Source organism: Saimiri boliviensis, chromosome 14 (assembly GCF_048565385.1).
Source record: "Saimiri boliviensis isolate mSaiBol1 chromosome 14, mSaiBol1.pri, whole genome shotgun sequence".
In the NCBI taxonomy this organism is placed as follows: Eukaryota; Metazoa; Chordata; class Mammalia; order Primates; family Cebidae; genus Saimiri; species Saimiri boliviensis.
The window spans coordinates 88,209,465-88,234,302 of record NC_133462.1 but is presented as its reverse complement, the minus strand read 5'-3'; the positions used below and the strand labels follow the sequence as shown (position 1 = coordinate 88,234,302).

General features: G+C 40.4%; 1 protein-coding gene across 5 annotated transcripts in view; it reads left to right on the top strand.

The window, feature by feature from the left end:
• Window positions 1-24,838, top strand: part of RGS7 (regulator of G protein signaling 7) — a 521,801-nt gene that overhangs the window by 473,680 nt on the left and 23,283 nt on the right. For 4 of the 5 annotated variants that reach the window (XM_074385390.1, XM_039464304.2, XM_039464305.2 and 1 more), the window contains exons 10-15: window positions 4,360-4,434; window positions 8,175-8,273; window positions 9,843-9,904; window positions 10,891-11,001; window positions 15,692-15,817; window positions 21,137-21,323. In XM_074385390.1, the coding sequence (XP_074241491.1) occupies window positions 4,360-4,434; window positions 8,175-8,273; window positions 9,843-9,904; window positions 10,891-11,001; window positions 15,692-15,817; window positions 21,137-21,323 (660 nt within the window). The remainder of the gene's footprint in view (window positions 1-4,359; window positions 4,435-8,174; window positions 8,274-9,842; window positions 9,905-10,890; window positions 11,002-15,691; window positions 15,818-21,136; window positions 21,324-24,838) is intronic. The other variant, XM_074385392.1, reaches the window with a different exon arrangement.

The following is a 24,838-nucleotide window of genomic DNA, read 5'->3' as shown; positions in this document are numbered from 1 at the left end:
CAACATGATCTTATTGGGATTGAACAAATGCTTAAAAACAATGTTTAAAGGAATATCGTTTGCCATGTTGAGGAGACCCAACAGGCCGTGCATAAGAATGGATGTCTGAAATGTTCTGTTGTTGTATAACGCTCTGTGCCAACTTCCACTTAGTCATTGTGCTCCCATATTCTGATTATTCATGTATCTGTCATTCTTCCTGTATCGGGAAGTTACTGAGGTATGGCTCATGCCTTCATTTCTGCATCTCACCATTTGTCACAAGATCCGACAATTAGATGCAGAAAGAAATATTCATTGAACAAATAAGAGGATTAAAGAAAAATTATTGCCATATTTCACTTACCGCAGTGCATGACTTATGAAAGCAGTTATTCAGGGGTTTTCAGCACTGGGTCATAACCTTTTTCAGAAGTATACCAGACAACTTTGGGCCTCTAGGCTTTTTTAATCTTCACAAATTTCCTGGTTGACTTAGATATCACAGATCTGTTGAACCAGTAACTGTCCCACAAGTCTCCTTAGAAATTACAGGGCCTTAGACAAGCATCCCCCATCCAGCTTACTAATTTTAGCATTTAGTCATTAGTAACAATTTTTGAACAGGCAGATTTTATTTTGGGGAGATGGGAGCCGGGTTATAAAACATACCTTACAGTTCAGTCTCTAATATTAAACATTGACTTTTAAAATCATTGCTTTTTATTAATTTGCTGATTAATGGTGTTAATAATTGGCACAAGTGGGAATTTCAGATGTAGGCTAATGGTTCATTAATCAAATTTAAAAGGCCATCATCTTATAAATGTGAGGATGAAACTTTTAATTCCCTTTAGGCCTGCCAGTTGGAGATGTTCCTCTGGGGAGGGGATCTTTTCACTTTATGCCTGCCGTGCTTGCCACAGTTTCCAAGGCCATTTGTTAATTATGCTGCCTGGCGTGAAGTAAAATTGATTTGGAACCCTAGCTCGTTATGGAAGGAGTTTTACAGTTCAAATGAGTTCAGCCTTCTCAGATGTGTAAAGAAAATACAGTTTCTGTATTTTCTCTAATCGACATGTTTTTCTCCGAAACCTATTTGAAGGATGGGTTTCAATGCATGTGCTCTGCATGCTGCCATGATTGAAATAGTTGGTTTAGATGACTCTCTCATTTGTGGATAAATGATCACACTTTCAGTTTTCTTGGCCTTTCTCTGCTGCTATCCAAGATTGGTTTGGGATGGGAGTTTGGGGTCTCGAGGTTTTGTTTTTACAATCTTGTGCAGTGGGGCACGAGGGCCAAGCATCCCCAAAACATCTTCCAGGTCCTTGTCAATTTCTGCTGTAGACAGCTTGGCATGGGCTGCTCCCAGGACAGCTGCAACAAGTAGCATCTCATCACCTGGGACTCACTGCTGAGGTCTCTGTTTCAGACATCTGCTTCCAGCATAAAATCCTTGCACACTTCGGGCTTTGTCCCAGCCTCAGGCTCTCATCCACCCACTAGTCTTAGATCTTCTGTGCCTTTTACTACTATGGCATGTAACAAATTCCAGATGCCTTGACGGCCATATAAGAGGATTGGGAAGCATTGTCTTAAGCTCATCTTTCTTGCTAACACACATGTGATATAAGATTCATCACTTGTAGTGCTTTTCTTAGGGGCATGGGACTAACTACCTCACAGGCTTCCTCATACTTGTCTGGGATTTTTAACCCTCCCTCTTACCTCTCCTTCTTGGAGTTTCTTCCACAGAGGAGAAAAATGAGGCACCTGCTGAGTTCAGTATCTTACCTTTACCTTTCTTTTTCTCTGGGTCATTAGAAACATGCTTTCATTTTCCTGGATCTTATATCCTAATTTTTCCCACCTCTTAACATATAGAAGAAAATCTCCATGATGTTTCTTATCATACTTGGCTCTTTAAAAATGAGAGAGAGGCCGGGCGTGGTGGCTTACGCCTGTTATCCCAGCACTTTGGGAGGCCAAGGCAGGTGGATCACTAGGTCAGGAGATCAAGACCATCCTGGTCAACATGGTGAAACCCTATCTCTACTAAAAATACAGAAAATTAGCTGGGCATGGTGGCGTGTGCCTGTAATCCCAGCTACTCAGGAGGCTGAGGCAGGAGAATTGCCTGAACCCAGGAGGCGGAGGTTGCGGTGAGCCGAGATCGCGCCATCGCACTCCAGCCTGGGTAACAAGAGCGAAACTCCGTCTCAAAAAAAAAAAAAAAAAAACACACACACAAAAAATTAGTTCAGCATGGTGGCATGTGCCTGTAATCCCAGCTACTCAGGAGACGGAGGGAGGAGAATCACTTGAACCCAGGAGGTAGAGGTTGCAGGGAGCCGAGATCACACCATTGCATTCCAGCCAGGATGACAAAAGCGAGACTCCATCTCAAACAAACAAACAAAGAAAAATGCCTAGACCAACCATAAAAAATTAAATCAGAATATCAGATATTCAGCAACCAGATGCTGGAGAGTTTAAGTGAAATGTTTAGTGTCACTTAGGAAATTAGTTCCACCCAACTGGGTGCCCTTCCTCCCTCCTGTACTGCCAAGCTGACCACTTTGCTGAACCAGTTATTTCTATTCCTGAATAGATACGCAAACCAAACTCGTAATTTATTTAATATTTGTAGGACAGTGTGTGTGTATGTATGTGTAGTATATACATATTCTACAAAAGAAAAGGAAAAAATGTTTTCCTCATTTACTTCCTTATCCGTTACAATATTCTGGTGGAGTTTTGTCCTAATGGCTATGCTAGCAGGAGACAGTTCTTTAAGGAAAGTGCCCTATGTCCTCATTACACAGTGAGCTGATTCCTGTTACTGCAGTGAACACCTGAGTCTGCCATCACATGAGCTCTGCCTTCTTGCCCTTCCATCCCAACCCCATCCCAACTCCACAGAAGACTTTTCCACATTCACATTTTCTCTGGAGTCACTTCTAGAAACATCTAATGCTTTAATGTTCTTGGAATCTGTGGGAAGAAATAGAGAAATTGAACAGAGACATGCAACTTGATGTTTTTTACTAATACGAAAAATTCTTAAATCCTGCACCAAAAGTAAAGAAAACACAGTTCATGTGGCCTCTAACTTCTGATCACTTCTAAAGGATGTGTGATGTCTAAGCCCTTCCTAGATTTAAGCTGCTATCTTTTTATCTCCTGTCTTCTCTGTTTCTTGATTCATATACCCTCCCATCTTCTCTTCTTCCCCCCTCCTTCCCTCTTCTCATCCAAATATACAAGAAGGTGGCAGCTATTTGTTTCTGTACAACAGAACAATAAATCTGACAAGATGAGATTCCTGGGGTGGTCAGGAAGCTGACAGCAGGCTGCCTGTATGTCTCCAGCTCCCCTATTCTAAAGGGGTTCACCTGCCCTTAAGGAAAAGGAAGGTCAGGAATTTATCAGAAGCAGCATGGTATCTGATTTACCTTTCTCCATCTTCCACTGTAATCCCAACACTTTGACCGTGAACTCCATTGCATATACTGTCTATGGAAAACAAAGATTCCTAGTCACTGGGTTTCATAATCCCTCTAAAACAGTTCATTCTGAAAGTTGAGCTGGCTCAACTAGATGGCATTTTAGTTTTCCAACTGGAGAAAAGCCAGCCAGTCATCTAAAAGCAGCCTCACTTTTTTGTTTCTTTTGAAATGGAATTTCACTCTTGTTACCGAGGCTGGAATGCAGTGGTACAATCTCAGGTCACTACAACCTCCACCTCCCAGGTTCAAGCGAATCACCTGCCTCAGCCTCTCGGGTAGCTGGGATTACAGGCGCCCACCACCACACCTGGCTAATTTTTTGTGTTTTTAGTAGAGACGGGGTTTCACCATGTTGGCCAGGCTGGTCTTGAACTCCTGACCTCAGGTGATCTGCCCGCCTCAATCTCCCAAAGTGCTGGGATTACAGACGTGAGCCACCGCGCCTGGCCCAGCTTCACTTTTTATAAAGAGAGCACTCCATAAGAGGCTGTCTGCAGATACCAGCAGAGGGTATTGGCCCGTTTGTCTGGGGACACCCCCACTCTGTCTTTCGGGTTTGTTGCTATAAATATTGATGCCACTTCCACATATGCAACACAAGTACTGCTTTTTCTTGTTTCTCTGGGAGTTATTTGAGGATGGCATTTGAAGGCTTTTAAGTGTGAAGAGTTAAGGGGTATTATTATGTCTTTTAGGACTGGCCACTGCTGATAGGACTGGACTGGCTGTGGCCATCTGGGAAACACTGCCTTTGATTCGTATCATTGTAGCATTTGCTTGGGCTCCAGAGAGCGAGTCATTAATGATTGTCCTGGTCAGAAATTTCACATCCAAAGGTTCATTTGTCTCTCTGTTTTTCCATTTCCAGCCTGGATGTGTAAATACTACTGAAGTGGACATTAAGAAGTCATCCAGAATGAGAAACCCCCACAAAACACGGAAGGTAAAAAGGACATTTGTTGTGCTGATCTTGGTGATGAATTGCCTTGTTTACAGTTCGTCAGCCATCAAAACACTTTCTTCCCATGTTATGGAGTATCTTCGCCACTCTTCCCGGCCTTCCACAGCCCTCCCCTCCTCAGGACTGCCCCATCCCGATTCTCAAGCACACCAGGGTCTGAAGACAGAGCAGTGGTACTGACCGAGCACAGGAGAGGGACAGGACGTGAAGGAGCCCTCTCCTCTCCCAGAGAAGGGTGTGTCCTTCAGAGCCCAGAAGAGGAGGAAAAGAAAATGGAGATTTCCTCAGAAACCCTGACAGTGATGCGAGAAGGGCATTTTAAAACCCAAGGAAAGCAGGGACCTCTAAAAGATACTTAATCACAGAAAGAGTGCAGGGCCCCCTCTTAACACGGGGATTTTGTGACCCAACCGTAAGACCGTGTTTGTTATCTGAGAGACTATCTGTGGGGCGTGCGGGGGAAGCTACCCCGAATTCAGTGACACTTTACGTAACCCTTTAAAAATGTATGGCAGTCGTTTCTACATATTTTTTAAAGGAACGCAGACAGCTAGAAGGCATTGTTATTCATTCCATAAAACAACTTGATGTACACAAGAATTTCTGGCCTGTAGTAGTCTGTTTGAGGACACAGCTCATGGATTGGTGCTGCTGGATTTCTGCATTCCACAAACTTCAAGGTCTTCTTTTCTGCAGCTGTTTCCTTAGTATTTCCTTACCATCGTGTTTTCCAGAGTCTGTGTCTGTGCGGTAAGCACCCAATTTTTTTTTTTCCAGTCTTTTGTGTGGCCTTTTTCTTCCATCCCTAGAAACCCAGCATCATGTTCAAAGGCCCCCAACTGCTCCAAGTACGTTTTCTTTCTTTTAAGGCAGTTTACCTTGATGTTAGGATAAAGAAGCCGCAGCGAAGCACCCCAAAACCAATCCAGATGTGGTGTGCAAATGCTTCTGCCCTCGGAACTCTCTGAGAGGCAGACCCGGACGGAAGCAAGCCTGCCTGGTCTGTCTCTCTTGTGGCTGGCCTTACTCAGTTGCTTTGATCCTGGCTGACAGCACATCCTGAGGGCACCAAGAACTATTTTTGCAGAACAAGATTCAAAAATGCTATCAGCTCACCAAAAAGTGCATTAAGCCACCTCTATCCGCTTTCTGAATAGTGAAGTTACTCTTCAAAATACTGAATCGGATGTCCTATTTCCCCCAACAGACACTAACTCAGACACGCTGTGATTCAGAAGAGAAAGCACGTGGATTAACAAGATAGCACTTACACACAATAAGGACATCATTGATACTCTCTTTTCAGCACCATATTCAGCATTGATCATCTTTCTCATGTTTCACCTGCACCCTTCTTCTGAACGTTTGAGAACGATTCGTTTACAATGCCGTCACATACCTTCATATACCATCACCCCTCACTTAATGATGAAAAGCTCACGAGCCACTGCAAAGTGAAATATTGTAAAGAAACAGGATCATTGAGATCTAGCTCTTCGTCTCGATAACATCTCATTTCTTGTGAATCAATAACGACAGAACAACAGGGCCTCACCACAGAGTCTAGCGCTAACATTTGCCGGAAGAAAACAGAAGTCTTTAAAAGTCCGACAGCAGGTAGCAGGTATACCCTTACTTCCACGGATGAAGAACCCTGGTTTTCTCACCTTTTGATAAATATAACTTCTCACAGTCAGAAGTGTTCAATTTGCTAGAATCTTCGCAGATGATAATGTTATTTTACATGGAACGTTATAAGACTCAAGCCGCATACTGATGTGTTTTCTTCGAATTAGCAACACTGACGCTTGAGCTTATAGTTGTTTAGGAACTGTAATGATCCATTCAATCAGCAAAATTAATTTTGCTACCCCATGCCAGACATACCCTGGGCTTCGGGCGCTCCACAGTAAATGGGACAGTCAGGGCCCTGCTCCCCAGTCCGTGGTCTCATGAGGGCACCGATACGGAGCAAGGAGACAAATGTCTGTACATGTACATAGGTAGATGATTTTGTTAAGCTTTATGTAGTCTGCTGAGGCTGCCTTAATAAAATATCACAAACTAGGTGGCTTAAGCAGTAGGAATGTATTATCCCATAGTAATGGGGACTACAAGTCCAATGTCAGGGTGGTGGCAAGTTCAGCTCCTGTGGAGTGTCTCTTCCTGGCTTGGGGATGGCCGCCGCCTTCTTGCATACTCAGTGGCTCTTCCTGTGGTGTGCACAGAGACAGACAGAACAACACACAGAACTTCCACCCTGGTGTCTCCTCCTTTTCTTAAAAGGACACCAGTTTCACTGTATTCGGTCCCACCCTGTAAACCCACTTAAACTTCCCTTTCTCTTTACAGGCCCCATCTGCAAATATAGCTACAGTGGGAAATAGGGTTCAACCTAAGAATTTGCGGGAAGAGACACAGCTCAGCCCATGACATATCACAAAGAGAGTTTAAGTGATTGGTGCTTGTAATTGCCAAGCGGATAACTTGACAGCAATCAGCAAGCTGTCTCAGCCCCCTCCGAGGGGTCCACAGCTCTGTGTCTGCAGAGCGGGCCACACTGTGGGATGACAAACCATAGACAGAAATGGCAGAGGCCAGCCGGTGGCCTCTGGAAGCCGCCCTTGCCTCCGCCATAACTAGGCTGTCTCCGTAGCGCCTCTTTGCAGCTGTGTGGTTGGCCTCAGTCTTTATACTGCGGCTGCTCAGGAAGTGGAACCCATGGACCATGCTTAATCTTTGGAAACAGATACTGCTGTTAGCCAGGAGAGCTACTGTTCATTTCTTTGGGAGTGAACTATAATAATATTTCCTGTGATTACATGTCATAACAAGAGTAAAGTGCTCAATAACACACATTAAATTCTTTATTTTAAAGGAAAAATACTTTTGATATTCAAGAAAAAATAATTTGGCCTCTTCCTTGAGTTGACATGTGAGATGTCTCACTCTGAGTTACAAATAGTTTTTTATCCCTTTAGTCACCAGATCTTTATTTATACTTACTAAGCAATGGGCCTTTCTCAAAAAAGAGTCTTCCTGAGTAGTAAGTCTGACCTTTTGACAAGTTCATAGAAAAGTACAAGGGAATTCCAAAGATGCCTGAAGCCTCTGGGGTCACTGATGTTTACAAAGGCACCCGATGGCAAGACCAGTATTGTGAAGGAAATAACCCACTGTTGGTATGGAGAGTAGGAATACCCTGATGTCTTCCCTTGCACCTTCAGAAATCAAATCAGCAATAGAATTCTTGACTTCTCCTTCTCCTCAGTGCCCCCATTTCATTCCTATGTAAAAAAAATCAAGTTAGTTTTCAATTCTTTTGGGTTATCACATTTCTATTCTATTTTATATCCAGCTCTCTATTTTCTTAAATCAGTGCTTGTGAAAGATTAGTTAGTGTTGACATTCTCCAACTTCGTATCCCAGCCTGCTCTCAAATTTTATCACACTCCCCCTGCTCTCTACGTATCGTCAATTATTCTGTCAAAGTTAATAATCTAACTATATATTTTTTCAGAGCTGTACTTGTATTTTATATGCATATGATATTGTAGATTGCTATGGTAAATATAAATAGTGCCTTTTGAATTTTGATAAGAAGCTTAATCAACTAATTTTTGAGTGACCTTACTGAATTTATGATACAGTTACTTTTTAGAACGTCTGTGACTATAAATGGTATTTTGTCCTAAAATGTTTATTTTTTCATTTTAATATAGTCTGTCTATGGTTTACAAAATGATATTAGAAGCCACAGTCCTACCCACACACCCACACCAGAGACTAAACCTCCAACAGAAGATGAGTTACAGCAACAGGTGAGTCAACCTATGAGGTGACCTGTTCAAGGTTTACAGAGTAATAGCTGTGAAGACCAGACGGTAAATGTTAACCATGGCTATTTTTAAGGTTATTTGTATGATTGACTGTTTCATATGGAAGATCTGCAGTTAAAAAATAATAAAATTTTCTAATTTTAAGAATTCCAATTACTTGAAAATGTATCAACACATGGGAATGGTTTTCAGAACCCCTCTCTCTGTATTTACCCAAATCCTTTTTCCTCTAGCCAACTGTAAAAATCACATGTGCTGATTGGTAGATGACCGCGTCATCAGCAGTTACTTTGTGCCCCAGAACTCTGTTTTAAAGTGTAAGGAGACAAGAGGTTGCGAACGTTGAGTGCCACATTTCCCATATCCAATGATATGACATTTTCTTCACATGAGTGCTTATTCTTGCTCTCTGCAGTGCTGATTTCTCTCTACCTCTTGAAGTTTTCTCTTATCAGCACTGATGTACAGTCATGGAGTCATGGTATACACTACGTTTCTTAAGCATTTGATCCATAGTGATGGCTCCAAGTAATATTTCAAAGCAAACTCCAGTGTCTCAAATCAAATAATAGTTTAAATTTCTTGATTAGTTCAGTCATGGGGCTTTATTCTCATTTTGACTCCTTTCCTCTAATATTTTATTATCATATGGTTTATCAAGAGTGTAATATATACTTTTCTAGTATATTTATAATAATCGAAGGAAAAGTCATTCAGGGAGTTTTTTATTAAGGTTTTCTGTGTGTGATTATTCCATGTGAGTATTTGTCATGAATTGCTGATAAAATTATTCTCAAAACACATATCATTGATGCTTCCTTGGTATTAGGAGATAGGATTTATTTTTAAATTATAGTAACAAATACATTTATTTTCTAAATTTGGAGGGAAGTATGATTCTGGATTTAGTAATAACTAATTTAGAACGAATGTTTAAGTAAACACCATGAACTACTGTTTAAAATCTCTACAATTGTATTTTTTATTTTTTTGAGACAGTCTTTCTCTACCACCCAGGCTGGAGTGCAGTGGTGTGATCTTGGCTCACTGCAACCTCTGCTTCAAGGGCCCAAGCGATCCTCCTGCCTCGGCCCCCAAAGTAGCTGGGACTACAGCAGCTGTACCACTATACCTGGCTAATTTTTGTATATTTTTTTACAGACGGGGTCTCGCTATGTTGACCAGGCTGGTCTTGAATTCCTGGCCTCAAGCGATTCACCCACCGCAACCTCCCAAAGTGCTGGGATTACAGGCGTGAGCCACTGCACCCAGCAAAATCTCTACAATTTTAAAATAAATTGACATTTTGTTAAAGTAGGCAGAATGGTCAAACTCATTGCTGTTCTAAAGTGATATCAATAGTGTTCACATTCAGACATTTCATTTTTTCAACTTTCTAAGAGCGCTCTGCTTTTATTTTTTAAGCAGCTTTGAAATTGTACTGACCTAGAATATACTCTTGTTCAGAATTGCCCGGTCTATCATGATTTAGAGTGGAAAATTGTGAAAATGTCATTACTTACGTATCTACTTCTCTAACCCTCTTTTCAGATAAAATACTGGCAAATACAGTTAGACAGACATCGGTTAAAAATGTCAAAAGTCGCTGACAGGTGAGTATTTCAAGATGTCTATATAAATTTTAAAATTTTGCATGACAATTAAAAGTGTTTAAAAATGAAAGAGGACTGTTGGGACAGGAGTCAAGACAAACAATTGGAATCATGTAAGTAAATGTAATACTGTTTTCCTTTCTGCACATAGAAAACTTTCAAAGAACTCTTTTGATGTAGTTTAAATGACAGGGTGATTATAATTGTGTTAAATGCCCAGACATCTAATCCTTGTGCAACCAAGAATCGGATATGGAAGATGATTCTGCAGTCTAGCCTTTTTCACTCCTGCTGGAAGACGTGAAACTTTCCATTTATTCATTACATTTTGGTATCTTGGAGCCTCTGTGTAAACTTATTTTAACAGTAACAATTGACTCTGTTACTGCCTGACTTCAGAATATGAATGAAACTCAAATTTTAGATATTTTCCTTTTCTTCATTGACATCTATTCTTAATGGCATTCATATTCGTCACTTTTGGGCATTGCCAAATCCTACCTCTCCAACTTCGTTCCCTTCTCCCTTTTTAGAATTTGTCTATTCATTTTAAAAATGTATAAGTTGTTCTCACTTTGCATAATTCCTGTAAATACTTTCAACAAAATTTCCCTTTGAAGCTCTTCTCTAAGTCGGCCAGAATCTGTTCTGCTGTGGGTGGGCTGATAACCAAAGATGGGAACTAACTGTTGGTACTGCCCTTCACACACTGACCTCTTCCGTAGTGCTTCGTGTTAACCAAGGGATGTTGATTTCTACGGCTTAGGCCTGGGGAGGGATGGAATCTTTAGCCACATTTGTCTGCCAGGAAGCACAATCAGTTGTTACATCCGAGTTATTGAAATGTGAAGATTGCCATTGGATTTCATTCTATGAGTGAGCAAGGATTCCTTGGGCCCGCATGTTTATATTCTTTCCCTTGCTTTGGATTGGCTGCAACCCCAGTCAGAAAACTAAAGAACGTGGAAATGTCTTTTTCTCCCTAGTCTACTAAGTTACACGGAACAGTATTTAGAATACGACCCGTTTCTTTTGCCACCTGACCCTTCTAACCCATGGCTGTCTGATGATACCACTTTCTGGGAGCTTGAAGCAAGGTAGGTGGCACTTTATCTTTCTTGCAAATATGTTGCTTTATTTCAGAGTCTGCGTGAAATGAGAAAGGTTTTGTTGTTGGCTAATTGTGAATGTAATTTTGTTCTTGGTCTACACTGGCCCATATCTAGCATTCTTATTCAAGATAATGGCTCTTGAACCTTAGACATTTGTTTTTGCATTAAGATTTGCATTGCTGGAAAGACCGTCCCAAAATTGAGGTGCAGGAGTTTCAGGATGCATTAGTCAGAGTTAGGATTTTCAGTTCCTGAAATTTGGCTCATTGCTGTTATCTTCCTGAAAAATCCACATAGCCGTAAAGGCTCATGTATTCAAGTAAAATGAATGCTAAAGCCATACATACTTAAGCCCAACACAAGTATGTGTTTATAAATTCAATTTCAAAACAAATGGGCTTACCAAAAACACTGTAAGAGAAACTGGCATGACACTTACTTCCTAAGAAAAGCAAAGTACCACTGAGGACTCCCTAGTTTTTTTCATGAGCTATATAGGGGAAGAATTACAGGGTCATGAATTACAGGGGTTTCCTTCAATAAGCAACTTTTCCATGCTCTTTATGTATTCCTTTTTAGTAGGAATCCAGAAGTATTAGACCGAGTGGAAAAGCACTTGCCATTTCTGGCTAGGGGTAACAAATTGAAATGCCTCCTGTGTCACATAAGGAGGTCATGTAAATCTGTGGCAACAGGGAGTTTCCTTATTCACTCTTTATTGCTGCTGTTTAAGTTGACAACCTCCCTTCCCAATAAAAATTCACTTACACCTCCTGCCTTTGTAGTTCTGGTATTCACTTTACTATGTAATAGAAGTAGCATGTTGCTGCCAGAATACAAGCATTGCTTTTGGCAAATTAAACTGCATGTCATTTCTTAATACACTAGAAAGGGGAAATAAAGTACACAAGTCCAAGTCTAAAACTTTAGTACTTTTCCATGCAGATTTGTGCACATGTGAGAGGGTGTCCAGTTTGTCTAGTGACAGGGTCATGAAAATATCAGTCTTAGCAGGGTCATAAAAATATCATGGCATATCCCTTTACAAAGAGAAGATTAGTACTCTCATACTTCTAGCAGTTCTCTAGATTGCATTTCTGGACTATCTCTTTCTTTTGCATCGAAATGAATCTTGAACACTGGACATGCCCAGAACTCTTCATCCACAAGTTAAAGATTTTATAGATGAGAAAGCCAGAACCCCAAAATGTTGTGACTCAGCTAGGATTAGGTCACAGATTTAGTTGACACCAGAATCATAAACTAGTATTGAGACTTTTGGTTACCAATGCATTTTTCCTGGTACAACATACCTTTCTGACACTGTGTGGTATAGTGGTTAAGCGATGTGGGATTACACACCTGTAATCCCAACACTCTGGCAGGCTGAGGTGGGTGGATCACCTGAGACCAGGAGTTCGAGACTAGCCTGGCCAATGTGCTAAAATCTCATCTCTATTAAAAATATAAAAAGTGACCGGGTATGGTGGCAGGTGCCAGTAATCCCAGCTATTTGGGAGGGAGGCTGAGGTAGGAGAATTGCTTGAACCCTGGAGGCAGAGGTTGCAGTGAATCAAGATGATGCCATTGCACTCTAGCCTGGGCAACAAGAGTGAAATTCCATCTCAAAAAAAAAAGAAAGAGAGACAGAGTATGCACTGGGGTCAGAACATCTGGATCTTTGCCCCTTATTACTTGCCTGACATTGGCAAGTGATAACTCTGTGCCTCTCTTTCCTCATCTATAAAATAACGAGATTAATAATGCCTATCTTATAAAGTGACTAGCAAAAACTAAAAGAGAATTTGTGTAAAGCACTTAGCATATAATGCTCAATAGATGTTAGAGTTTATCGGCTGCGCGAAGTGGCTCACACCTGTAATCCAGCACTTTGGGAAGCTGGGGTGGGCAGATCATGAAGTCAGGAGTTTGAGACCAGTCTGGCCCACATAGTGAAACCCTGTCTCTGCTGAAAATATAAAAAAATTAGCTGGGTGTGGTGATGTGTGCCTGTAATCCCAGCTACTCTGGAGGCTGAGGCAAGAGAATTACATAAACCTGGGAGGCAAAGTTTGCAGTGAACCAAGATTTCGCCATTGCCCTCCAGCCTGGGCAACAGTGTGAGACTCCATCTAAAAAACACGTGCGCACACACACACACACACACACACACACACACACACAAACAGAACCAAAGACAAAAACCACATGATTATCTCAACAGATAAAGAGAAGGCCTTTGACAAAATTCAACAGCCTTTATGCTAAAAACTCTCAATAAACTAGGTATCAATGAAATGTAAAAGCTATATACAACAAACCCACAGCTAATAGCATATTGAATGAGCAAAAACTGGAAGCATTCCCTTTGACATCTGGCACTAGACAAGGATGCCCTCTCTCACCACTCCTATTCAATATAGTGTTGGAAGTTCTAGCCAGAGCACTCAGGCAAGAAAAAGAAATAAAAGGTATTCAATTAGGAAAGGAGGAAGTCAAATTGTCTCTTATTTGCAGACAACATGATTGTATATTTAGAAGACCTCATTATCTCAGCCCAAAATCTCGTTAAACTGATAAGCAACTTCATCAAAGTCTCAGGATACCAAATCAATGTGTAAAAATCACAGGCATTCCTATACACCAATACAGACAAATAGAGAGGCAAATCAAGAATGAAATGCCATTCACAATTGCTACAAGGAGAATAAAATACCTAGGAATACAACTAACAAAGGATGTAAAGGATCTCTTTAAGGAGAACTACAAACCACTGCTCAAGGAAGTAAGAGAGGACACAAACAGATGGAAAAACATTCCATACTCATGGTTAGGAAGAATCAATGTTGTGAAAAGGGCCATACTTCCCAAAGTAATTTATAGATTCAGTGCTATCCCCATCAAGCTACCTATGACCCTCTTCACAGAACTGGAAAAAACTACCTTAAATTTCATATGGAACCAAAAGAGAGCCCGCATAGCCAAGTCAATTCTGAGTAAAAAGAACAAAGCTGGAGGCATCACACTACCAGACTTCTAACTACACTACAAGGCTACAGTAATCAAAACAGTGTGGTACTGGTACCAAAACATAGATACAGACCAATGGAACAGAACAGAGGACTCAGAGGCAAACCCACATATCTACAACCATCTGATCTCTGACAAACCTGACAAAAACAAGCAGTCGGGAAAGGATTCCCTATTTAATAAATGGTGTTGGGAAAACTGGCTAGCCATGTGCAGAAAGCAGAAACTGGACCCCTTCCTGACACCATACACTAAAATTAACTCCAGATGGATTAAAGACTTAAACATAAGACCTAACACCATAAAAACCCTAGAAGAAAACCTAGGCAAAACCATTGAGGACATAGGTGTAGGCAAGGACTTCACGACCAAAACACCAACAGCATTGGCAACAAAAGCCAAAACAGACAAATGGGATCTAATTAAACTCCACAGCTTCTGCACGGCAAAAGAACTAGTCATTAGAGTGACCAGCAACCAACAGAATGGGAAAAAATTTTTGCAATGTACACATCTGACAAAGGGCTAATATCCAGAATTTACAAAGAACTAAAACAGATTTACAAAAAAAAAAAACAAACCCATTCAAAAGTGAGTGAAGAATATGAACAGACAGTTTTCAAAAGAAGACATATATGAGGCCAACAAACATATGAAAAAATGTTCATCATCACTGGTCATTAGAGAAATGCAAATCAAAACCACACTGAGATACCATCTCACACCAGTTAGAATGGCGATCATTAAAAAATCTGGATACAACAGATGCTGGAGAGGATGTGGAGAAATAGGAACACTTTTACACTGTTGGTGGGAGTGTAAATTAGTTCAACCATTGTGGAAGACAGTGTGGCGATTCCTCAAGAACCTAGAAATAGAAGTTCCATTTGACCCAGCAATCCCATTACTGAATATATGTCCAAAGGATTATAAATCATTCTATTATAGAGACACATGCACACGTATGTTCATTACAGCACTGTTTACAATAGCAAAGACTTGGAACCAACCCAAATGCCTATCGAGGATAGACTGGCCAAGGAAAATGTGGCACATATACACCATGGAATACCATGCAGCCATAAAAAATGATGAGTTTGTGTCCTTTGTAGGGACATGGATGAACCTGGAAACCATCATTCTCAGCAAACTGACACAAGAACAAAAAATCAAATACCGCATGTTCTCACTCATAGGTGGGTGTTGAACAATGAGAACAAATGGACACAGGGAGGGGAGCATCACACACTGAGGTCTATTGGGGTGGACTAGGGGAGGGACAGTGGGGAGTGGGGAGTTGGGGAGGGATAGCATGGGGAGAAATGCCAAATATAGGTGATGGGGATGGAGGCAGCAAACCACATTGCCGTGTATGTACCTATGCAACAATCCTGCATGTTCTTCACATGTACCCCAAAGCCTAAAGTGCAATGAAATATATATTTTAAAAAATAAGTTGGACTTTATTATTAATGCTAACATACGCCATGGCTTCATGCAGAGCCATTAATCAGAGATATATTTTTTGAAAGATAAGTTAAAGATGAGAACTTCAAGGCACACATGACTTTGAAGGGGAATGTAGTAACAAAAAAATGGGAATTCTAATGAAAGGAATGTATTTGCCTTTGTTTATCTTCTATAGCAAAGAACCGAGCCAGCAGAGGGTAAAACGATGGGGTTTTGGCATGGACGAGGCATTGAAAGACCCAGTTGGGAGAGAACAGTTCCTTAAATTTCTAGAGTCAGAATTCAGCTCAGAAAATTTAAGGTAAGACACATTGCTTGGATCGTATACACCAGGGAAATACTGTCTGTGATGTGTCGGATTATTTTGTAGGTAATAGCTCGATTCTTCTTCCACCAACATAATGATGTTATGAACCCACTGAATTTCTGTCACCTAATGAAGGAGAAAAAGATGAGCAAAGCAAAGGCTGCCCGGCATATCCATTTCTTATAACTTATTTTTACACTGTCTCTGTGTCTCCAGAGGTTTTAACTATACAAATTTGGTGACTTTGAAATGCACTCTGTAAAGAAATGTAGTACAGAGAACCATGTTTGGCAAAATGGAGACTGGCCAGTAACATTTATGAAGTTCCATTAAAATATCACCTCTTTGTCAGTGTTGCTTATCTCTGTATATCGCCTCTCAAGAGAGTTAGAGAAGAGACCGGGCAGCTATATCCAATAAGTTGAAAGCAAACTATTGGGCTGTCTCATTCTCTTTGCACATTTAAATAATAGCCACGGGGCAATTGAAAGCAGCACAGCATTGAGCCGTTTGTGAGACAGGGACAGCCATCCTGCCCATCTGTTGTCAACATCATCCTTATATATTTTTAAAATTAGCTAACATAAGGAGGATCTGAAAATTGCATTTTTTAATATAAGACATTAGCGTGGATTTTAATAGCTCGATTTAACATCATTGAAGTGAGCGATAACTTTCCACTATGTAAGACTGTTTTCCCATGAGCTCTTTCATTCATTGTTCTTTTGAAACCCGATGCCCAATTTTTACTTTTCCGTGACTTACGCAGTCCTGTAAACTTCATTTGCCAAAAGGTCTCAGCATTCATTTATTTTCATTGGAACTAAGTAGTGCCAGGCATTGTCACATTCTTTTCAGGAGATTTGACAGGTAGCAACCCCAAACCATTCAGAAAGATGTAGGATGCTGCCACCTGTCACATGGATGGAGCAAGATGACCGCAGACAGAACCTGGAGGGGTTTAACTCTCCTTGTGTGCCTAGCATGGATTGCGGGCATGCAGCTTCCTATTCTTACAATTTATGGGAACCCTTCCTGCCTGGGCTTTTGCAAGATCTTGCTGCTAAAGTTGCTAAAGTTATTTACTGAGCCTACTAATAATATTTTCTATATTGAGGTCACATTGTCAGGTGCAAGAATGCATTAATAGGCTAGGCGTCGGGGCTCATGCCTATAATCCCAGCACTCTGGGAACCGAGGCAGATGGATCTCTTGAGGCCAGGAATTTGAGACCAGCCTGGCCAACATGGCAAACTCCATCTCTACAAGAAATGAAAGCAAAAATTAACTGGGCATGGTGGCACACACCTGTAGTCCCAGCTACTGGGGAGGCTAAGGAATGAGAATCACTTAAACCCAGGAAGTAGAGGTTGCAGTGAGCTGAGATTACACCACCGCATTCCAGCCTGGGCAACAGAGCAAGACTGTGTCTCAACAAATAAATAAATGAATACATAACACGTTAAAAATAAAGCAGAGATAAAGAATACTTTAGGCATTTTAGTGGCTGGGGAGATGGGTTTTCCTCTCATTCTCTAAGTTTTTGAAAATATGCTGATCTCATTTGCATCATGATGAGTAAATAAACAAGTAGTAAGCCTTACCAGCCTCACCTAGCCAAATAAAGGCATCTCTTTCTCTCATTAAAATTACAGCCAATTGGTGGATAAAGACAAGAAAACAAATCACAGCACAATATCATGGGTGTTTAGGTGGGAGAAGCACAGAGGATGCCTAATCCAGAGTTAGAGATCCGCAGAGGGATACTGAGAGAAATCACTTCTAGGCTGAGGGCTGCACAATGGGGAGGAGATAAACAGGTAAAACGGGGAGACAGAAAATGCGTTTAGAAAAAGAGAATAGCATGTGGATTCTAGGTTTCAAAGCATGAATTGAATTACTGCCAATTTCTAGTTTAAGCTTTAATTGTTTCTTAGTCATTCAATGCTGTACTATCTTATGTATATACACACATTACATATACACACACATAATATATACATATATATATTTGAGTATCTACTGTATGCCTATCCTATGTTTCCTTAGGACGTATAGACAGGTAGATAAATGAAAGATGTAGATTAGATTAATTCTTGAATACCTACAAGACATCAGAATATATTTTCTATTTACTACTTTTAAGTATACTATGTTATATTTTGCATTCATTATTTCTGATCATCACACGTGTAACCATCAAAACAAACATGAAATGTAAATAGTACCCCATTTTTTAGATGAGAAAAGTATGGCTGAGAAGGGTAAGCTGAGAAAGTATGGCTAAGGAGGTCAGATTGCAAGTAAGTGGCATTCTTGGTTTTCTACAAACCAGTACCAAGCTGCTGTCCCCTGCTCCCCAAATCTGAGCCCTACTCTGCTTCGTGTCATACACTGAAGGAGGCAAAACGGTCCAGTGGCCAACAGAGTTGTGAATAGCTCTTAAAATAAAATAACTCTCCGTGCAGTGAGAGTGTGTCACTCATCTGAGCATTTCTTTGAAATGTTAGGACAGGAGAAAAATAAGAAACACTGCTTCTCGGTAACTACTTATGCTTCAGATACACCTTCTGCTCTTTGAAATTCTAAAATGTATTTCCCATATCCATTTTTTCAGGCAAAACATATAGCATAGAGCAAGTGCTAAGAAAATGTAGTGATATGAGTTTTTATCTTTGAGTGCCTACAAATATGCCAGGTGCTTTTCAGTGTCTTCTATATAATTTATATCATTAGTTTAAGTTAACGGAATTAATTAAATCAACTAGTCCAATGGAAACCAATTAATCCAATGGAAACCCAGTGAAATAAGCACTATCTATCATCCCATTTTACTGATGAGGAAATCAAGAATCAAAGACATTAAAGATACTTTCTTAGGTTCCAGCTACCATGAAATAAAGGATATGGGATTTTTTTTAAGAGAGGTGGGATCTTTCTTTGATACCCAGGCTGCAGTTCAGTGGCACTGTCATAGCTCACCGCAGCCTTGAACTCCTGGACTCAAGTGATCCTCCCACCTCAGCCTCCTGAGTAGCTGGAACCGCAGGTGCATGCCACTGCACCCAGCTCCTCCATTCTGCTAAGCTATTACAATAATTACAGTCATGGTGCGAGTAAGAAAGGCAGTGATGATGATAGCTGTGAGCATGTCATCTGCTGCAGATTTTCTGGGGGCAAACCTCAGCTATGACACTAATACTGAACAAACTTAAATAAGCAGCTTAATCTTCATATGCTCAGTCTCCTCCTCTCTAAAATGGGGGAGATAATAGAACCAGCGTTACAGAGTTACTGGGGGTTTAAATGAGTTAACAGAGGTGGATCACTTAGAGCAGTGCCTGCACCTACGTATCAGTGTAGGTGTGGTTATTAACCCACAGCCCTTTTATATTTGATGCTTATTTCCAGGCCCGTTTCAGATGTCACTGGATTTATTACAGCTTTTTCTAGATCCTTCTTTTCCAGTCCAGCACTTGCCCCAGCAGAGGAGCTTTTTTCCTGCTTGGCATTCCCTGAATGTCTAGTTTGTTCTCTTCCTAGAGAGCCATTCATGTGCTTCCTAGTATGGTCATTTAAATGGTTTATATTTTTGGGGGGTTGTTGGGGATGGAGTCTCTATCACCAGGGTGGAGTGTGGTAGCGCAATCTTGGCTCACTGCAACCTCTGCCTCCCGAGTTCAAGTGATTCTCCTGCCTCGGTCTCCTGAGTACCTGGGATTACAAGTGTGCACCATCACGCCCGCTGATTTTTTTTGTTGTTGTTGTATTTTTAGTAGAGTCAGAGTTTCATCATGGTGGCCAGGATGATCTCGATCTGTTGACCTCTGCCCACCTCAGCCTCTCAAAGTGCTGGGATTACAGGCGTTCGCCACTGTGTCTGGCCTAAATGGTTTATCTTTACTCATTCTTTGGGGACAGAGAGTTTGTTTTGATTTATGTGTTCAAAGTGTGCTGGCATGAACTTGACTGAGCATTTATTAATTTCAACACTTCTGCTCCCTCGGATTACGCATAGGATTCCTATTAGAGTGCACAGTGTCTAAATCTGTGTTTTAAGAGGGAATGGTCTTGAGCCTTCCTTTCTAAAAGCCATGGTGTTAGTTTCCTGTGGAAGGCATTGTCCAAGTTAGATTATCCTCTGTTACACATATCTATAAGAAAACAAAACCTGGAAATGAAAACTCAGAAATCACTAGACCGAGTGGTAGTTGATATTCTAATTTTAACTCACGTGCTTTGTTACTGATTTCTGATTATTTATTAATGCTCAAGTTAAAGCTTAGTAGTAGCGAAGGTACTGCTGTTTACCTGTGCCTCTTAAGACTCTGGAGCCCGAAGTTTCCTGTCTCTGTGGCTGACTTCCTTCACTGTTAGAGCAGTAAGTGCCGAGGGAGGATAACACAGTCCTAGCAGTTCCTTTTTCACGTATGGTGTTTGTTTCTATTAACAAATTATGATATACCCATTTATCTTTTAAACAGTATTTCTGGAGATCTAACTAGTAAGCTCTAACCTAGAGCAAAACACTGAAGAAATGTAACCCGTTAATACCATGTGGCGCCTTCTCGCTAGACTTTGCCACTTACTATTATTAACCAAAACACACACCCAGGTTTTTTCAGTTTACATATGCTATCAGTAAGTTTATATTCAGAAGTGAGTCCGTGTATATTATTCAGTGGCTTCTGAATTGCAATGATGCCTCTACACATTTAAACTTTTCCAGTGATTACATGTGAAAGCCTGCTGCTTCGGTCATTCCATACCTCTCTCAGTTAAATTAGCTTGACATTCATTAATTGTTCTTATTTTCCCAGCCAGGGCATTTTCTGATCTATGTCCAGGTCTCTTTTAACTCCAGCAAAGCTTCTTTGTAACTTCCTTACCAGCTAGAACAGAAAAGCCTCTCCCTATGAGCCCTCATTGCTCAAATGAACAGAAGATCCAAGAAACGATTGGATGCCCATGTCCCCGCACCCTTAATGCCCTTCAGACCCCTCCTCATTTTCAGTAAACAGTTGGCAATGCCACTTTCCTTGGGTAAAATTAGTCATGCAGAGCTCTGGCAGATCTGCTTTTAACAATGAACACTTAGAAGAGATCGTCTTTAATAATTCCTTCAAAAGAAGGTTATACCTTTGAATACAACTGCTAGGAAAAAATAAGTGAGTACCACTCTGATATTGGAAGCCCTCAGAGAAAGTGAGTTTGCTGGGAGTCATCACGACGAACTGCATGATCCATAAATGTCACAAGAATTTTCAGATGATGGGCCGTCAGAGTAAACACCGGATCTCACATTTTGCATAGATTCTGGCTGGCAGTGGAGGACCTGAAAAAAAGGCCTATTAAAGAAGTGCCCTCAAGAGTTCAGGAAATATGGCAAGAATTTCTGGCTCCCGGAGCCCCCAGTGCCATTAACTTGGATTCGAAGAGTTATGACAAAACCACACAGAACGTAAAGGAACCTGGACGATACACATTTGAAGATGCTCAGGTGGGTGCATGGTGGGCCTCACATCACAGACGTGCTTCTGAGAAGTTGATAGTTGGATATATCCATTTTATTTTCATTATAAATGGCAGCTGTTTCTAAGATTTTCAATTTAGATAACTGTAAAATAACTCTCACTGATCTAGGAAGGAACAGAGACACATTAAACTGAATAATTTCTTAAAGCCTGGGAATATTTTCTTTTAGTTTTTCTTGTTTTTTTTTTTTTGAGACAGAGTCTCACTCTGTCACCAGGCTGGAGTGCAGTGGCACGATCTCCGCTCACTGCAACCTCTGCCTCCTGGATTCAAGTGATTCTCTTGCCTCAGCCTCCCGAGTAGCTGGGATTACAGGCATGGGCCACCATGCCCAGCTAATTTTTGTATTTTTAGTAGAGACCAGGTTTCACCTTGTTGACCAGGATGGTCTCAATCTCTGGACCTCGTGATCTGCCCGCCCAGGCCTACCAAAGCGCTGGGATTGCAGGCGTGAGTGACTGCACCTGGCCAAGCCTGGGAATATTTTCTAAGTTTGAATATTTTTATGTGAAGGGGCATATATGAAATATTTGAAAACTTTTACTTCATTTTCTACTCTGTTTGTCCCCCAGTAAGTGAGCAAACACTCACTTATTGTGATGACCCCATCTAAGTAAAAAAAAAAATTAATATATTTTTTAAAGATTTATCATCTTTAAGGCATCTTCAATATAGAGATTCTGACTCTGACATTCCTAATTATTCATTATTATAAATTATTCAAACTGAATTAGTTTAAACTTTTGTCAACCTCAAACCAGTTTTGTCTGTGGTGAAAAAATCAAATAGTAAATTCTGATATTTATTAATTTTTCAAGTTAATTTTTTAGCCTACAAAAAGAAAAAAAAGAAAACTGATTCTAACTTCCTAAGACAAATTTTTAATAATCTTTTCTCAAACTGGATCTTAATTCCCTTCGTAGAAACAACTTGAATTTCTGCTGTCTCTCAAAAAATATTGATACTCAAGAAGAAAAATAAACTTGTAACGAGGGGATAGTGTTTCCTAATAATGTGGTTTTTAAAATATATGTTTTATTTTATTTTTGGAAACAGGGTCTCTCGTTGTTACCCAGGCTGGAGTACAGTGGCATGATCGTGGCTCACTATAGCTGAGACCTCCCAGGCTTAAACAATCCTCCCACCTCAGTCTCCCAAGTAGCTGGGACCACAGGCATGCACCACCATGCCTGGCTAATTTTTTTATATGTTTTGTAGAGAGAAGGTGGGTCTCCCTATGTTGCCCGGGCTGGTCTCCAACTCCTGGGCTCAAGCAGTCCTTTCACCTTAGCCTCTCAAAGTGCTGGAATTGCAGACATTAGTCACTGTACCCTCTCCCTAATGATGTGTTGAAGTTGGTTTTTAAATCAGAACCTGCATACTTTATAATTTCTTAAACTTCTTTTGGAGAAGAATATTAATTCTAAAAAGTACCTTTAAAAACACACACACACATTACTAAAATAAAATACAGAAGACGAAGAATGAGATAACACAAATATCCTTTCTTATTTCTACTCTCTATAGAAAATATATTTCTCCTTGGCTTTCATTTAAAAAAATCAGCAACTGTGTAGAAAACGAACAAGGATTTTAGCAGCTAGCTGGATACCCATCACATGTGGTTCAGCCATGGTCTCCGATGTAGAAATAATTACACTCTAGAGAGACACATGACAGAGAGCAGGCCAGAAATTCTGGCCCTATTGCTCACTTCTCTGCTGATTTTTCTTTCCTTCTGTCCAAGATAAAATGTCAAGCATCTTTGTAGAGCCAGTAATGTGTAAAATGTTTGGAATGTCCTTCCTGAGATTTAAAAAAGAACTTTTTGTTGTTGTTGTTATTTGTGTCATTTAAAAATATTCTTTTCTAATAGGATCCTCTTTTCTTAAAGAAAAAATATGTTGTCTATAGAAAACATTACCACTTGGCCCTAGATTTTTCAGTTAAGCTCAGATATTTAATTCTAGTTGTGTGTGTGTGTGTGTGTGTGTGTGTGTGTGTATGGTTTTAAAAGAAATCCTATCTTAAGGTAAATTGCCTGGGTTCTGATTTCAGCTCTGCTCTGTGACCACTTCTCCATCCCTCAAAATTTCTTCATCTTGTAAAATGGGCACAATGGTTACCAATCCCATAGATGCTGTGTAAGGGTTAAATTACCTAATACCGGAAAGCACTTAAAAAGAGTACCTGTCGTATACCCAAGTATATTTGAGCACTTACTATGAACACCCCATGCTTCGCTACACATTTATTATTCCTTTAATCATCACAACAATACTATTTTTTAGATTAGAAAATTAAGGATCAGAGAGATGAAAACGTTGGCCTAAATGTATCCTATTTGTAAGTGGTAGTTCTTGAGCAGGGTAGGATCTGAATCTCAGAATGCTTAACTCCAAAGCCAGCCATTTGCCTACTTTTCACACAAATTCCCATATAGTTCCAAACTTAAAAAATTCTTTGAAGATTCACCCTTGGGCTAGGTCTTGAGACTTAATCCTGAATGTCTTTAAATAGGTTTAGAGTAACTTCAAATGAATGCTGTTATGTTTAAGGCCAGAGAACTGGAGTCATTTTTTAAAACATATTTTCTAGTGCCAGGTGCAGTGGCTCACGCCTGTAATCCCAGCACTTTGGGAGGCTGAAGCAGGTGGATCACCTGAGGTCAGGTGTTCAAGACCAGGCAGGCCAACATGGTGAACCCCTGTCCCTACTAAAAATACAAAAATTTAGCCAGGCATGCTGGCGGGTGCCTGTAATTCCAGCTACTCAGGAAGCTGAAGCAGGAGAATTGCTTGAACCTGGGAGCTGGAGGTTGCAATGAGCCAAGATCATGCCACTACACTCCAGCCTGGCAACAGAACAAGACTCCGTCTCATAAAAAAAGAAAAAAGAAAAAAAAAAAAAACATATTTTCTTCAAGCAACAACAACAACAAAAAAAAATTGGGACATCCAGAATACTCTCCACTAGTTTGAAGCTCTACACCTAACTGATATTCACTAGACTAGGAAGATCAAGGCACATGTAAGCTCCCTGAGCTGCAGTAGACGAGAGTAGAATCTCCCTGGATTGGGTCCAGACTGAATTGAATGAGTACCTTTTTTCTTTCTTTGACTTCTTTGTCTACCAAAATTCATCATCAAAACAGAATTTTGCAAACTTCTTAGGGGTGAATGATCCAGTATTTACCTAAGCTGTCACTGAGTAAGTAATAAAAAAGCACACAAATTTGGAGATTTAGCAATTAAATATCACAAAATTTATTTTGGGACTTGTGCTCTGACCCAAAGTGGGTGTGGAAGACAATTTTCCATGCAGTTTGTATCAAAGAGATGATTTTATTTATCTGGGCAGTTGGCACCCTCCCAGTAAATGTAGAAGCCAAAGGCATCCAGAATGATTACTCAGTCTGACTTCACATTACCGACTTCAGGCCTAGAGTAATTTTAAGAGACAGCGAATTTAGTTATATTC